Source organism: Onthophagus taurus, chromosome 1 (genome assembly GCF_036711975.1).
Source record: "Onthophagus taurus isolate NC chromosome 1, IU_Otau_3.0, whole genome shotgun sequence".
NCBI lineage: Eukaryota > Metazoa > Arthropoda > Insecta > Coleoptera > Scarabaeidae > Onthophagus > Onthophagus taurus.
In genome coordinates, this window is record NC_091966.1 from 18211574 (window position 1) to 18225701 (window position 14128).

The 14128-nt window shown below is 34.5% G+C and overlaps 1 protein-coding gene across 1 annotated transcript in view; it reads right to left on the minus strand.

Annotated features, from left to right (window-relative positions):
- The window catches only part of LOC111424668 (Jumonji, AT rich interactive domain 2), a 35693-nt gene that overhangs the window by 7958 nt on the left and 13607 nt on the right, over window positions 1-14128 (minus strand). The window contains exons 4-7 of the mRNA XM_023058295.2: window positions 4715-5529; window positions 4431-4629; window positions 4117-4370; window positions 452-647 (exon numbers count right to left, since the gene is read on the minus strand). Of these exons, the coding sequence (XP_022914063.2) occupies window positions 452-647; window positions 4117-4370; window positions 4431-4629; window positions 4715-5529 (1464 nt within the window). The remainder of the gene's footprint in view (window positions 1-451; window positions 648-4116; window positions 4371-4430; window positions 4630-4714; window positions 5530-14128) is intronic.

The window sequence follows — 14128 nt, forward strand, 5'->3', positions numbered from 1 at the left end:
GAAATCGAGTGTATAAACGAGTGTAAACAGGCGGTGTATTTAAATTTGACAATTTTGCTTTGTTTAATAAGCCGCATTTTGATCCAAAAACGGCGGACTATATATTCGTCGATGCTCAATCGGTTGTAATTCGTCTTGGAAATTTGGAAAAATTATACTGATAAAGGGAAATCACGACATGAAACTCCTCGATCTTAATAAAATTTCAATACACTTAATTCGATATCCATGGTCGCTTGGGCAATATTACAATTACGAGTGTAATATTGAGTATAAAATGAGTTACATTTTTGGTTAACAGAATATGGAATAATAACCTATTCACTAAACGAAAATGCTATTAGAACATAAGTAGTTTTTAAAGAAAATATAATCAAAATCCTCTAGAAAGCTTTTACAGAAAGTTTTGATTACTTTATCTGTTTTTTTAAACATAATTTTATTCTCTTACCCATTATAGGTCCCATATACTTCAAAACTGATCCACTATTATTAGTAAGTACTTTTAAATTCCAAGCATGTCGCGCAAAGGGACTATTTTTGGTAACAGCAAATCCATAGCCCCAGCTCCCAGAATCAATAGAACCAGAATGCACACAAATATGATTTTGTTTTTGAGCGACATGTTTCCAAAATTCTTGCTCGACCTAGACAAAAATTTCAATTAAAACAAAATTATTTTACTTTCTTATTGATTATTTAAAATATTCATTTCACATTTTTTAAATGTATATAATGTGTTTTAAGCGACTTATTCTAGAGAACGTTATATACCTCAACACGAAAAATCATTGTTGGACTTAAAAATTAAACAAAAAATAACTTTTCAAAAATATAAAACAATTATGAGTGAAAACGAGATTAACATTTAGTTTCTTCAATCCGCCATCATGTTACTTTTCAATTCCGACCTCCACTACATAAAAAATTGCATTCTAATTTGTTACAATTACTAGACATTTTATATGGTAAATGCTTTTGACTAAGTTAACCCTTCGTTGCACGAGTATGTAAAGAAACAAAAAAGTATTAAATATATTGTATAAAAAAAGTATGGGATACTTTTAAGTACTTTTTTTTTACTTTTTAGCGTCAAACAATATCACGCAAATTAGATAGTATAACCCCTATACTAAAATAATTTACTTAAGTCATATCCAGAAGTTCCAAAAAATATGATGTCACTAATTAAGTAGATCGCAACTGATCTGCATGATCTATTTCACCCATATTCTTATTAGAGTCGCTTCTTTCTGTTTTTTTATTGACAATGTGATGTGATTACCATAAAAATTATTTGCAAAGGTCACTATTTGATTATCACTTTTTCAAGTGGAAAAACTTAATATTATTGCCAGTTAATCTATGATCATATTGACCTCCACTTATCTTTATTCTTATTAGGTATATTTTTGGGAACTTCTTTCCTATCCTTTCTTATAGTGCTGCGAGTAAAAATATTTTCTAATTTCTGTTTTTCTAGTAAAGGAACTTGTTCTCCTAGGTCAAACTACTTATACAGGTGTATCTAAATTTATGCGAAAGGTTTTAAGGTGATTTTTCAACTAAAATTAATATAAAATAAATATAAAGTTATATAAAATAAATTTCATATAACTTTTTGGTCAAAACCCTTTCTCCTCCAAGTTATAGCCCTCTAAAGTTAAGGGTAAAAATCTGCAACTTTCTTATCTCTTGACATTTTGCAACTAACAAATTGTTAGTTTGATCACAAAAAATAAATTAATGCTGGGATCAATTTGACATAATTTCATTGTTTTGACTAATAATAACCAATCTCTGAATTAATTCACCTGAGCCTGTGTATTATTGTATTTTTTGTGATCAAACTAACAATTTGTTAGTTGCAAAATGTCAAGAGACAAAAAAATTGCGTATTGAATCCCACTATTTCAATCAAGCTTTTAAATAGAAAAATGTAAAGTATTATTGTTAATATTTATTTGGTTACTTCTTTCCATCTCAATATTAATATAATTGAAATAAAACTATGTGTATTTATAGATGGATGGTTTTTTTAATTTTCAATTCTACCGGTTTCGATCGTTACATTCAATCATCTTCAGGAGCAACCTAATGTAATACAAATAAAGAACATTAACTAAAACTTACAACATTTAAAATTTCTGTTGCTATTGTTACATTATGAATAAAACGAAAACTCACGTCATTAAACATATCTTGTTTATTATTTAAGCTGTTATGTTCTTAAGTAATCAAGATCAAGAAGATAACAGCTTAAATAATAAACAAGATATGTTTTTTAAAAATATGTTTAATGACGTGAGTTTTCGTTTTATTCATAATGTAACAATAGCAACAAAAATTTTAAATGTTGTAAGTTTTAGTTAATGTTCTTTATTTGTATTACATTAGGTTGCTCCTGAAGATGATTGAATGTAACGATCGAAACCGGTAGAGCTATAAATTAAAAAAACCATCCTTCTATAAATACACATAGTTTTATTTCAATTATATTAAGTATTATTGTGTTGATTTTTCAGCCTCTTGTAAAAACATATTAGGGTTATAAAAATCGTCAAAAAGTGTCACCTTATTAGTACTAGTTATCTGCCAAATTTCATTCTTCCAAATTTCTTCATAGTGCATTTATTAAAGGAAAACAATTTTTTTCCCTAATTTTAGAGGGCTGTAATTTGGAGGAGAAGTGGTTTTGACCATAAAGTTATATGAAAGATCCCCTTTTCGCTGAAAAATCACCCTTAAAATCTTTCGCATCAATTTAGATACACCTGTATTTCTCAGGAATCTCAGCATCATTGGTAAATGTCAAATCGTATAATATATCACTGTTAGTCTGCTAGACACTACAATTTGTAGTTTGTGATTTCATTTAATTGTATTGTTTGATTGACAAATCATTGGGTTTAGTTTAAATAGTTTATCCTTATTACTACTTGGAATTGTTATCATTAGTTTCATCATTTGTTACATTATTAGCCTGGGAAACTAAGGAAGCTTGTTAATCTGTGCTGGTATGCCAGTAATGTCTCCATTATGGTAATGTAATTTATGATATCCCTTGTGACAAGTTCTTAAAAAAAGCTTAAAGTTCTTCTGTTTTCAGATTGTGGTAATTTACCTCTCTGGGTAGCATACAGATTGATTTGGTACATAATATTATTTAACAGGATTTCAATGAAATGTAGAAATTTGTTTTACACTTTTTTACACTTTTGAAACTCTTCAGTAACAGGTCCTTTATTATAATTATACTTGGGTATTGAAAAGATTTATATTCTGATATTCTTTGGATGAGAATCATTCACTTTTTCCTAATATCTGTTTTCATTTTGATTTTTATTTTCCATATTTTTCTTGTCATATTCGTTATCATCACTTCTATGTGGTACTTCATGTTCTTTTAAAATACATGGAAGAAAAAATCCTCCATGTCTTTTAAATCTGTTTAGAGGCATGTCCACATCAAATAAATATGTTTTGCTCTCTTCTTTTTCAGATATAGTATCCTCTCATGTTTAACACGTTCAGTGCCACTGACTCCGCTAGGAGCCAGTCGGCTATCGTACCATATGCCATCGACTCCGCGCGGAGCCGACTACCTTGAGAGTTGGCAGCGAACGTGTTAATAAGTTCTATCATAACTATTGAAAAATATGAAATGGCAATAGTTTTGTCTACTTCAATACGTTTGAGCAGACATTTTTAAAAGGTGACATCTACACATTTTTCCAACGTAATTTTTAATATATCAACGACTTATTCAAAATGATTCATCATACAGAGTTTCAGAAAGTTTTAAAAGCGTTCTTAATGAATTAAAGACAGTGCCAGAACTTATCAGTGCACTTAGACAACAAAAGGTTAAGTCGCAATTCTACCCATATGTGCTAATAACCAACATTTTAATTTTTCAGTGCAACAAACTTTATTACAATTTTTTCATCCAACCTCATACAGTTGGACCAACTTAGAGCCAACTTATGCATCAACAAATCATCATGACATAAAACATTAAATATTAAAAATTTAAATGCAAATATTATTGAAATCTAAACTGATGACTTTTGACAAATACGTTTTTTAATGGACATTTCCATACATATATTTTACCTCTTGTGCTGGAGGTTCCATAGTTTTAAACCACATACTCATGGTATTCCTAGCAATTCTATAAAAAGCGTTTAAAGCCATATTTCTTCCTTTTACAATACACTCATCAGCTTCATCGTCCGTTTCTGATTCAGACTCAGAACTTTCTGTTGAAGCTTTATTAGTGTCTTCAGTTTGTTGGATTGATGACAAAGCTTTTGACTCCCTTTTCGCCCATTCAGTTTCCACTTCATCAAATAATTTTTCACGTTCAGCTAAAAATAAATAATTATTTAGTTTATTGTTTATTAAAATAATTTTTAATTTTAGTTTACCTGGAGATAAAGTATCATATGGAAGGAGATATTTACAATAAATATCATCTAATTTTGTAACACGATCTTGAGCTGATTTTGGTATTTTCATTGCCTCTGATACTCTGGGCCATCTTTTCTTCTCAATTACTTCTTTTAACCCCCCTAACGTTTGAACTGTTTGATATAATCTTGGTAAATCAATCTCCATTCCACCAATCTAAATAAATTAAATTAAAAATTAATTTATTAAAGAAATAAAATAAATACCTGAAATAAAATAAAGGTTTCGTTTTATAACTTACCCAAGGTGGATGTGTAAGACTGATATTTTGAGTTTGTAAATATTTTTTAATAGCCATTAACTCTTTAAAATTTGGTCCCCATCTATGTAACATCTTATTAACATATTGATTATAAGCAGTAAATCTCATATCATCAGAGACTTTACATTCTGGTTTAAAATTAGCAGGCGGTACAATTCGACAAATACCAAATTTTTCGGCTGTTGGTCGAATTTTTTCGATGTATTCTAAAGGATCTTGAAATTCTTTTTCGCTCGGATGATAAACAGGAGCCTCAACCATTTGAGCGGGTGCTTGAATACCCGGAAATTCCGTCGCGTTAACTGGAGGAGAAAATTCAAAAATCTTACTTCGACTTTTCGGCGTTGGTCTTTTATATAATTTCGCGCTAGACGATGAACTCGCGCTGGGCGAGCTCGGAATTTTATATTTAAAATCTTCAGATGTTTCAGAACTTCGATCGCAACTTTTCCCCGCTTGAATTTGCTTAACATAAACTTTTTCAGATTTCGTCTTTTGCAAAGTATTTATTGGAGGACACATATTCTTTTTTTGAATCTGTCCACTGATTGGTTTAGCTTTTGGAGCTCCTTTCGAATTATTTAAAGATTTTGTTATTTGTTGAGGCGTATAAAAACTGTGGTCGTTATCATCCGTATCCATTTGACACTCAGAATTTGAATTATCAGTAAACGGCTCTATAATTTGAGGTACAAAACCTACGCTATTTGATTCTTCCGCCGATAAAGACGCCGTTATATCCTGTTTCAGTAGTTTTTGGTCCGTTTTTAATAAAGCAGGAAGTCTAAATCGTCCTGAAAATTAATAAAAAACTTTTTTTTTGAACTGAAATAATCGGAAATTAATGATAATTAGAGAGAGATAAGTCAATAATAAACTTGGGGAGGTCAAAATTCAATTAGGGTACTAGTGCATTTATTTATTGCTGCAAAAACTTGTTGGTTGGTATTCAATTTCACTTAAAAATCAATAATTGCATCTATGGTGCTGCCATCACAAATACAACATGTGTAACTTCTTTGTGTGGAACAACAGAATTTATGTAACCAATCAATGAGGTTAATTCAAATTATTCCAGGGGTGACCCAAAAATATATACAGGTGTCCCACGTAACTGTTTCGTTAGAACTTTTTTCGGTTCCACTATTCGTACAGTTTTGATATTTTAGTAGTACGGGTCGATCATTCGAAACTTTCGATCTAAAATACTTCCAAGATGACTCCCAATTCCGGTCTACCGGAAGTAGATCATAACTTCGTTATTTTAAATGGAATGCTATGGTTTTTATTACACCTTTTAATCATATTAATAAAAAATATGGTGACTGATAAAAGTTTTTGGTACCCAGCATTTTTCGTTTTCGAGTTATTTTGATTTTAAATTTTTGACGCAAATTCCACCATGCCCTTTAAAACCCCGTTTTTACACATTCAATGGCAAGAAATTCGAAAATTTTAATTGGAGCGCCCCATATTTTATTAGCCTACCAGAAAGTGAATTTAATTCTTTAGAAATCGTCTATAAACATAGGACCACCATATAGATTTAATTTTGTACCACAGAATCGAGGAAATCTCCCAGAACGAGAAAATGTATATATGAATCACGTGACTTATAAGGATTATTCCGAAGATAGAACTAACCAAAATGTGGATGATGTAAAAAAAAAAAACGCTGACTGTACCAACAGAAGAAGAATGGTAAAAAACTTAGGTAAAATAAATCACTTCAAAATTCATACCAAATTTTACGATAACCCTCATAATTTCTTCAACTTTAATGAAGAAACTAATTTAATACGATATTAATTATAAGATAATTTAAACCGTAATTGTTGTAAAACGTTAATTTTAAATTAGTAATTTAAGGTACGTTGAATTGTAAAATTTCCGTCATCAACATATGTAAATTTGCCAATTTTGAATATGGGGAATATGGGGAAATACGTTGACTGCACAAGGTGATTTGTAATTCATTTCACGAAACAAATAAGGAATTTTCTACTAACCAGTAATGCATACTCACAACCAATGGCAATATGAAATTGGGTTTGGAAATAATCCTCGTGAAGTTCTATATCAAGAACTTTACGAGAATTAACAGCGTACAAAGGTGAAAGTCCCGAGGAAGGGATGAATCAACATTCTTGAGAAAGAGTATAGTTAATAGAAAAAATTTACATATTTGGGCTGCCGAAAATCCTCATGCAGTCAGAGTGGCAAAAATTTAGTTTCAATGTTTTCGTTTTCTTAATGGTACATCAATTTCGTTTGAAATTTATGATGAAAATGCACACAGTGAGCAATATTTAGAAATCTTAAGAGGTACAGATCACCAGATGTAACACCATTGGATTTTTATATGTGAGGTAATTTAAAAATTAGGTGTACAGTTCACCTGTTAACACACGACAAGATTTGCGTGATAGAGTGGTGAGAGCAATAAATACTATTGATGGTGACTAATTTCCGGCGTTTAACCCGGAAGAACGAGCGAACTTAAAACAAACAAAATCCTATTATTGGTTTCCTATTACATCAAAGCGGTAACCGCATTTCAAACGTTTCCGGAAATTGAGTTTGACGCCTTTTTGGATGCAATCTAGACATGTGAAAATTAATGCGATGCCCCTAATACGGGCAACTATATCACGTGACTGATTCAAAATGATGTTGAGGTTTTTCAGATTTTTTTTATGGAATTACGAAAATTTGGAGAAACCTTACAAGCCGCATGAATGTATTACCATTAACAAACAATTATTTCCATATAGAGATCATACTAAGTTTACACAGTATATACCTTCCAAACCGACAAACTATGGGATAAAATTGTTGTCCGTTACGAGCCCAGCTGTATACTAAGAAACCATGAGATGGTCCGCAACAGGTTCTTTGAAACGGTTGGGGAAGAAATGTGACTCCTGAAAATTTCTTCACAAGTTTCAAATTAGCAAAGGTTTTGAACTCCTGGTATATGACACTGGTTGGTACAGTAAAAAAAACAAAAGATTCCTACCAAGCAATATGCAGGGAGGTAAAGAAAGACCAGTTTACTCGACTAGTTTTGTTTATAATCTGGATGCAACAGTATGTTCATATGTGCCAAAGAAGAATAAGGCAACCGCCTTGTGCTTCTAACATCGATGCATATGATTAGGGTGGAAGATGCACAAGCAGCTAAACCTGAGATAATCAAGTACTATAATAAAACTAAAGGCAGAGTAGATGTTACGGATAAAATGTTGCGCGAGTATACCGTCAAAAGAAGTTCGTTGCGCTGGCTTCTAGTATTCTTTCATAGAGAGTACGCAGAGTACATAGAGTTTCACAGAGAACACAATCCGCATTTGAGAACCAAAGATTAGAAAACTTCTGACAGATTTCGCTAACCAACCATGTTTGTGTGCAATTGAAGTTTGTATGGAAATTGCAATTGAAATGGTACAAGGAAGACTCATTGCGGCAATGCAGAAGGATCTCAGGCATCTCATGATAGTGGGTGTTTCGTGGTGCTTCCCCTATCGTTGGTGCTTGCTACATCTGCCGATATATGAAATGTAAACAACGTAAAACTAGAAAATCATATGTAGTTTGCATGAATCCGGTATGCAACGACATTCAAACGAAAAAACAACATGCATAAACTGTGATGAAATTAACTATTAGTAAATAATAAAAATTTATGAAATAAATTTTCACTCACTCGTTATTAAACAAAAGTCGTTTACGTCCTGTTAACAAAAAACTATCCTTTTGACGGTCGCTAAGTACTACGCAAAAGTCAACTTTTAATAGCAGTTTTCGAAAAAATAACAAAAGTATCGTCTATTTCCTGTAGACCGAATGTGGCAGCATTTTAAATAAAAAGCTTCGGACGACCCATACTACTAAAAGGGACACCTGTACAGGTGTATTAAACGTCTGGAATATAGCCAATAACTTCGCCATTTGTGGTTTTAAAGAAAAATGTTTCAAATAGAAGTTTCTTTATTAATTATGGCGCATTTTCTGACGACGTTTATTATTTTAAATGGGATGCATTTTTTTGTATATTTTGATAGAGGATAAATCCATCTACGCGATCAACATATCAACTCATGTGGTTGTATAAGCATAACTTTTCTAAAAATATTTAATCAGCAAATTACAATCAAAGTAGGTGCTGAAATAACGCCGTTGACAGTTTTAAATGTCAAAAAATTGACAGATTCAACAATTATGAAATATTAATGATGTATGGGTACTGTGAGGGAAAGTGCACTAAAAGCCAAGTTTGTACACTGTTTGATAATATTTACACGGATACGCAGATTATACAAAAAATGCACTGCTGAAAGCAGCCAAAGGCACCGATCACAAAAACTAAAATTCTTTAAAAAATCTAAGCCAAGATATAGAAACTATAACAAATGTTCAAAATGGGTACCATTTACATCCAAACAATTTTGAAGATGACGCGTCGTTTAAAGCTATCCTATCGCTAATTGCGCCATGTTTGTTTAAACTGTCCATTTTTTGACATTTAAAGCTGCCAACGGCGTTCTTTCAGCGCATACTTTCATTGTAATTTGGTGATTTAATATTTTCAGAAAACGCTTTTTTTCTTATACAATCATATACATAATTTGATATGTTCATCGCGTAGATGGATTTATCCTCTATCAAAATATGTAAAAAAAACATATGCATCCCATTTAAAGTAACAATGTTGGTTGCCATAGCAACGAAACAAAAACAATGCAAACAAGCAAATATCGACAAATGCGGCACAATAAATAAAGAAACTTTTATTTAAAACATTTTTAAATCACCATTAAAACCACAAATGGTGAAGTTATTGGCCACATACATTTGATACACCTGTATATATTTAAATATGTTTTCCAATCGAAAAGTTTATATACAGGTTGTTTCATTCTATATGCGCAGGACTTCAGGATTTGATAGCTTGTACAAAAATTTGAAAAAAAATTTCTATCAACTTATCCTCTAAAATGCACCATTTTCGAGATACAGTGTTGAAATTTAATAAAAAAAATCGTTTTTTGCAAATATCTCCGGAACCGTTTATCGTACAGAAAACAGCGTTTGTAAGCATTTTCTACTCATAATAAGCTAAGTTTTGCGCGAGAAAAATTTTTTTTTAAGTCATAATTGGTGAAGATTTTGAAGGGATAGTGGTTGTTTTTCTCCCCAACTTCTACGCCACTGGAAAAAGTACGGTTCTGAGACGTCCATTTGAACAGTCAATGCTTTCTACACAAAAAAGGTACTATGCCACGAGCTCTAAAGTTGACCGTTTTCTAGGCAAATCAACATTTATGTTGAAAAACATGGTCAATTTTTTGAAATAATAATTTTATTTTACAATTAAACAAAATTTATGTAAACGTTAGAAGAAGTAACAAAAGCAAGCGTTAATTTTATAATTGCAAAATAAAAAAAATGATACAAAAGTTGTCTTTTCAAAATTCTCCAAACCGTAAAGTGTAAAAAATCGTATAATTTATTTTTAACAAGTAGGCTTTAAATTTTATAACAAGAGCTACCTCCTGTCAAAATTACAATCAGTTTGTACCTGCAAAAAGTAAACTTGTATTACAAAATTAAAAATGAATTACACAAACGCTGAAATGCGCGAAATGTATTATCTTTACGGAATGGCGTGCGGTAATTCGGCAGAAGCAAGGCGGTTGTATCAAGAAAGACATCCTGATCGCCCAGTACCACACCATAACTTGTTTCTACGCATTCACCAACACTATGAAAAAATAGAAGTTTTAAAAGGAATACTGCTAATAATGGGTGGCCTATGGAAGTTGCAAATCCCTAAGTAGAAGAGGCTGTCCTCAACGGAATTGATAAAAATCCGACCATAAGTACCAGAAAAATTGCTCACAACTTAAAGTTATCTTACTCGACGGTTTGAAGAATTTTGAAAAGGCAACTTTTGTATCCCTACCATATCCAAAGAGTACAAGCCAAGAGATTTTCCGTCAAGACTGGCTTCAGCAGTCCACTGAAGATGAAAAGAAATAACCGGCGCACACCCTGGTGGAACGAATTTCATAGCTTCGAAAGACAAGAGGTCCGGAGGCTTTTTAACCGGGCCAAGACATTAGGTGAATGGGAGAAATATAAACAGGCTCTAACGAATTCCACCAAAAACATACGTAAGGCAAAAAGAGAGTCTTGGAGGAGGTTCTGTGAGGGAGTGAAAGACACACCCAGCAGTGCAAGAATTCACAAGATTCTCGCTTGAGATCCGGCACTACCCCTGGGCTCACTTAAGCGGCCTGACGGTAGTTTTACGAACTCTATCAGAGCCTCGTTAGAGCTTCTCATGCAGACTCACTTCCCGGGAAGCTTGATGATGAGGGCTGATAATGCCACAGCTGGTTATTCCTGCAACACAAAGCGCCCCTCAAATACGGATTGGAGTGTGGCTAGAAAAGTCGTCACTTGCACATCCGTGGACCAGGCAATCTGGAGATGACAATATCTTTCCTGCTTTGTTACAGCAAGGAAGGTCATTGTTGTTACCAACTTTGGTAAAAATTTTCAGAGCGAGTGTCGCTTGGAAATATGTACCGGCAGAATGGACTAAGGTAAGGCTATCTTATATACCCAAAGTTCGGTCCCTACTCCTAATGCCTTTCGACCCATCAGCCTAACGTCATTTCTGCTGAAAACCCTTGAAAAAGTTCTGGAACGGTATATCCGTACGGTGGATATCCATTGGTATCTGGTCCACTGAGTCGCCACCAGTATGCTTATCAAGCGGTAAAATCAGCAGAATTGGCTCTACACAACTTAGTTGGTAGAGTATTCAGGACGCTGCAGGATAAAGAAATCTTGGTTTGTGCGTTTCTGGAGCGTTCAACAACGCAATACCACAATCTCTTGAAGGAGCTACTCTTGACAGGGGAGTGGAAGCAACTATAGCGGGTTGGATCCGCAATATGCTTGATAGTAGAATAGTTTCTACTTCATTCCACGGTGATACGATATGCTTCAGGCCGGGAGGTGGCTGCCCGCAGGGAGGGGTGTTATCTCCCCTGCTTGACGATCTGATTGCGATAGTCGAAGCCGTTGGTGTAGAAATACAAGCTTATGCTGATGACATTGTCGTTATGGTCAAAGGAAAGTCCGACAGACATCAGTTATCAGTAAACTTTCACGAATTCAACGAGTAGCCGGATTGGCAATCTCTAGTGCGATAAGCACAACGCCAACTCTAGCAATGGAGGTTCTGCTTGGCCTATCTCCTCTGCATTTGCATATAGAGAAAGTGGCTAGAACAACCATTTACAGATTTAAGCAATATGTTCAAAACGGGCTGCGGAAGACATTATAAGCAGTCAGATTTGGCGGTATCACTATCAGTGATTAATGCTCGATACCAGATTGTACTGCCTGAGCGGCAGTCCTGGATCGAAAATGAAAATTCTCTGGTTCAGACAGACATTTGCTTGTACACAGATGGATCAAAAACGCCTGATGGGGTCGGAGCAGGAGTATACTGCCAGACACCTCGAATTAATCAAGCTTACAGCCTGGGTACCTATTCCGGGCTGTACTCTATTCCAGGCGGAAGTATTTGCTATTGACATGGGTGCTAAAATCCTTCTTGAAAGAGGGGTGAAGAACATGACAGTACGAATTTTCTCAGACAGTCAAGCCGCTCTCCAGGCGCTGCAAGCCGTGAAAACGATGTCGGCTCTGGTTAATGATTGTAAGAGAACATTAAACACACTGAGTTGTGATAACAGAGTCTCTCTGATCTGGGTCCCGGGTCACTCTGGGGTTGCTGGCAATGAAGCGGCAGATAAGCTAGGACAAGATGGCAGCGCTGAAGCGTTTGTGGGACCGGAACCAGCAGTTGGTGTATCATTTGCGATGACCAAATATAGGATTGGACTGTGGGCTGAAGAGAGACTTCGCCTACTGTGGACCAGTTCTCCTGGAATGAGACATGCTAAGGTGTTTATTAACATCGCCACTGTCAAACCCGGGAATATTTTAGGACTTGCCCGTAGTAGCATAAAAGATCTAATGGGTGTTTTTACTGGGCACTGCCGATTAAAAGCACACCTCAACTTGTTGGATTTAGCCGACGATGTGCGGAGGAAACAGAAACGGCTGAGCATGTTTTATGCCACTGCCCTGCCGTTAACCGTATCAGATTCTCGATTTTTGGGTCGCAGTTTATCTCCTCAAAAGATCTGAATGACCTTTCACCGAGCAAGGTATTAATGTTCGTTAAGAGCATTGGACTGCGCGGTGAAATTTGATAACGATATCTATCGGTGTACAATAGATCCTTAGGGTCGCGGTGCAAGGTTGGTTGGTCCGCCTACCCGATATGTATTCTATGTAATGTAATGTAAGATTGGCTTTTTGTACATGGATGCAAGATAAAATAGCTCAAAATCCTGAGTTTGGAGCCAAAGTTCTGTTTACCGATCTTTCTCGAAGGATGGTATTTTCACAATAATGGGCAGAAGAAAATCCACATGAAATTGCAGATGGCCATCATCAGCAACAATTTTCCGTAAATGTTTGGGCTGCCATCGTCGGTGATCATTTGATAGGCCCACATTTTTTATCGCACAGATTAAACGGTGCAGATTATCGACAATTTCTAGGAGAAGTACTGCCGGAACTGCTGGAAGATGTACCGCTTCAAGTAAGACAAAACATGTACTTTATGCATGATGGAGCTCCGGCCCACTTTAGTTTGGTTGCTCGCCAATGCTTGGACGACGAATACCCAGACCGTTGGATCGGTCGTGGAGGTCCGCACCCATGGCCACCGCGATCTCCCGAACTTAATTGTTTAGATTTTTTCTTTTGAGGCCATCTGAAAACCCTGGTCTACGCTACTCCAATTTTGACCAATTAAGAGAGCGCATTGTTGTATCTTACGACATAATTCGGAACACTCCGCGAATTTTCCTGCGTATTAGACAGTCAATGCGTCGAAGAATTGCTGCGTGCATTGAAGCTAATGGCGGACATTTCCAACATGTAACTTAACTTTATAATTGTTTTTTTTTTTATTATGCAATTATGAAGTTACCGTTTCCTTTTGTTACTTGTTCTAACGTTTTAGTAAAATAAAATTTTTATTTCAAAAAATTGACCATGTTTTTCAACATAAAAGTTAATTTTTCTCGAAAACGGTCAACTTTAGAGCTCATGACCTTCAGTACTTTTTTGGCGTCTCAAAACCGTACTTTTTCCAGTGGCGTAGAAGTTGGGGTAAAAAACAACCACTACCACTTCAAAATCTTCACCAATTATGACTTTAAAAATGTTTTTTCTAGTACAATACTTAGTTTATTATGAATAGCAAATGCTTACAAAAGCTGTTTTCTTTACGATAAA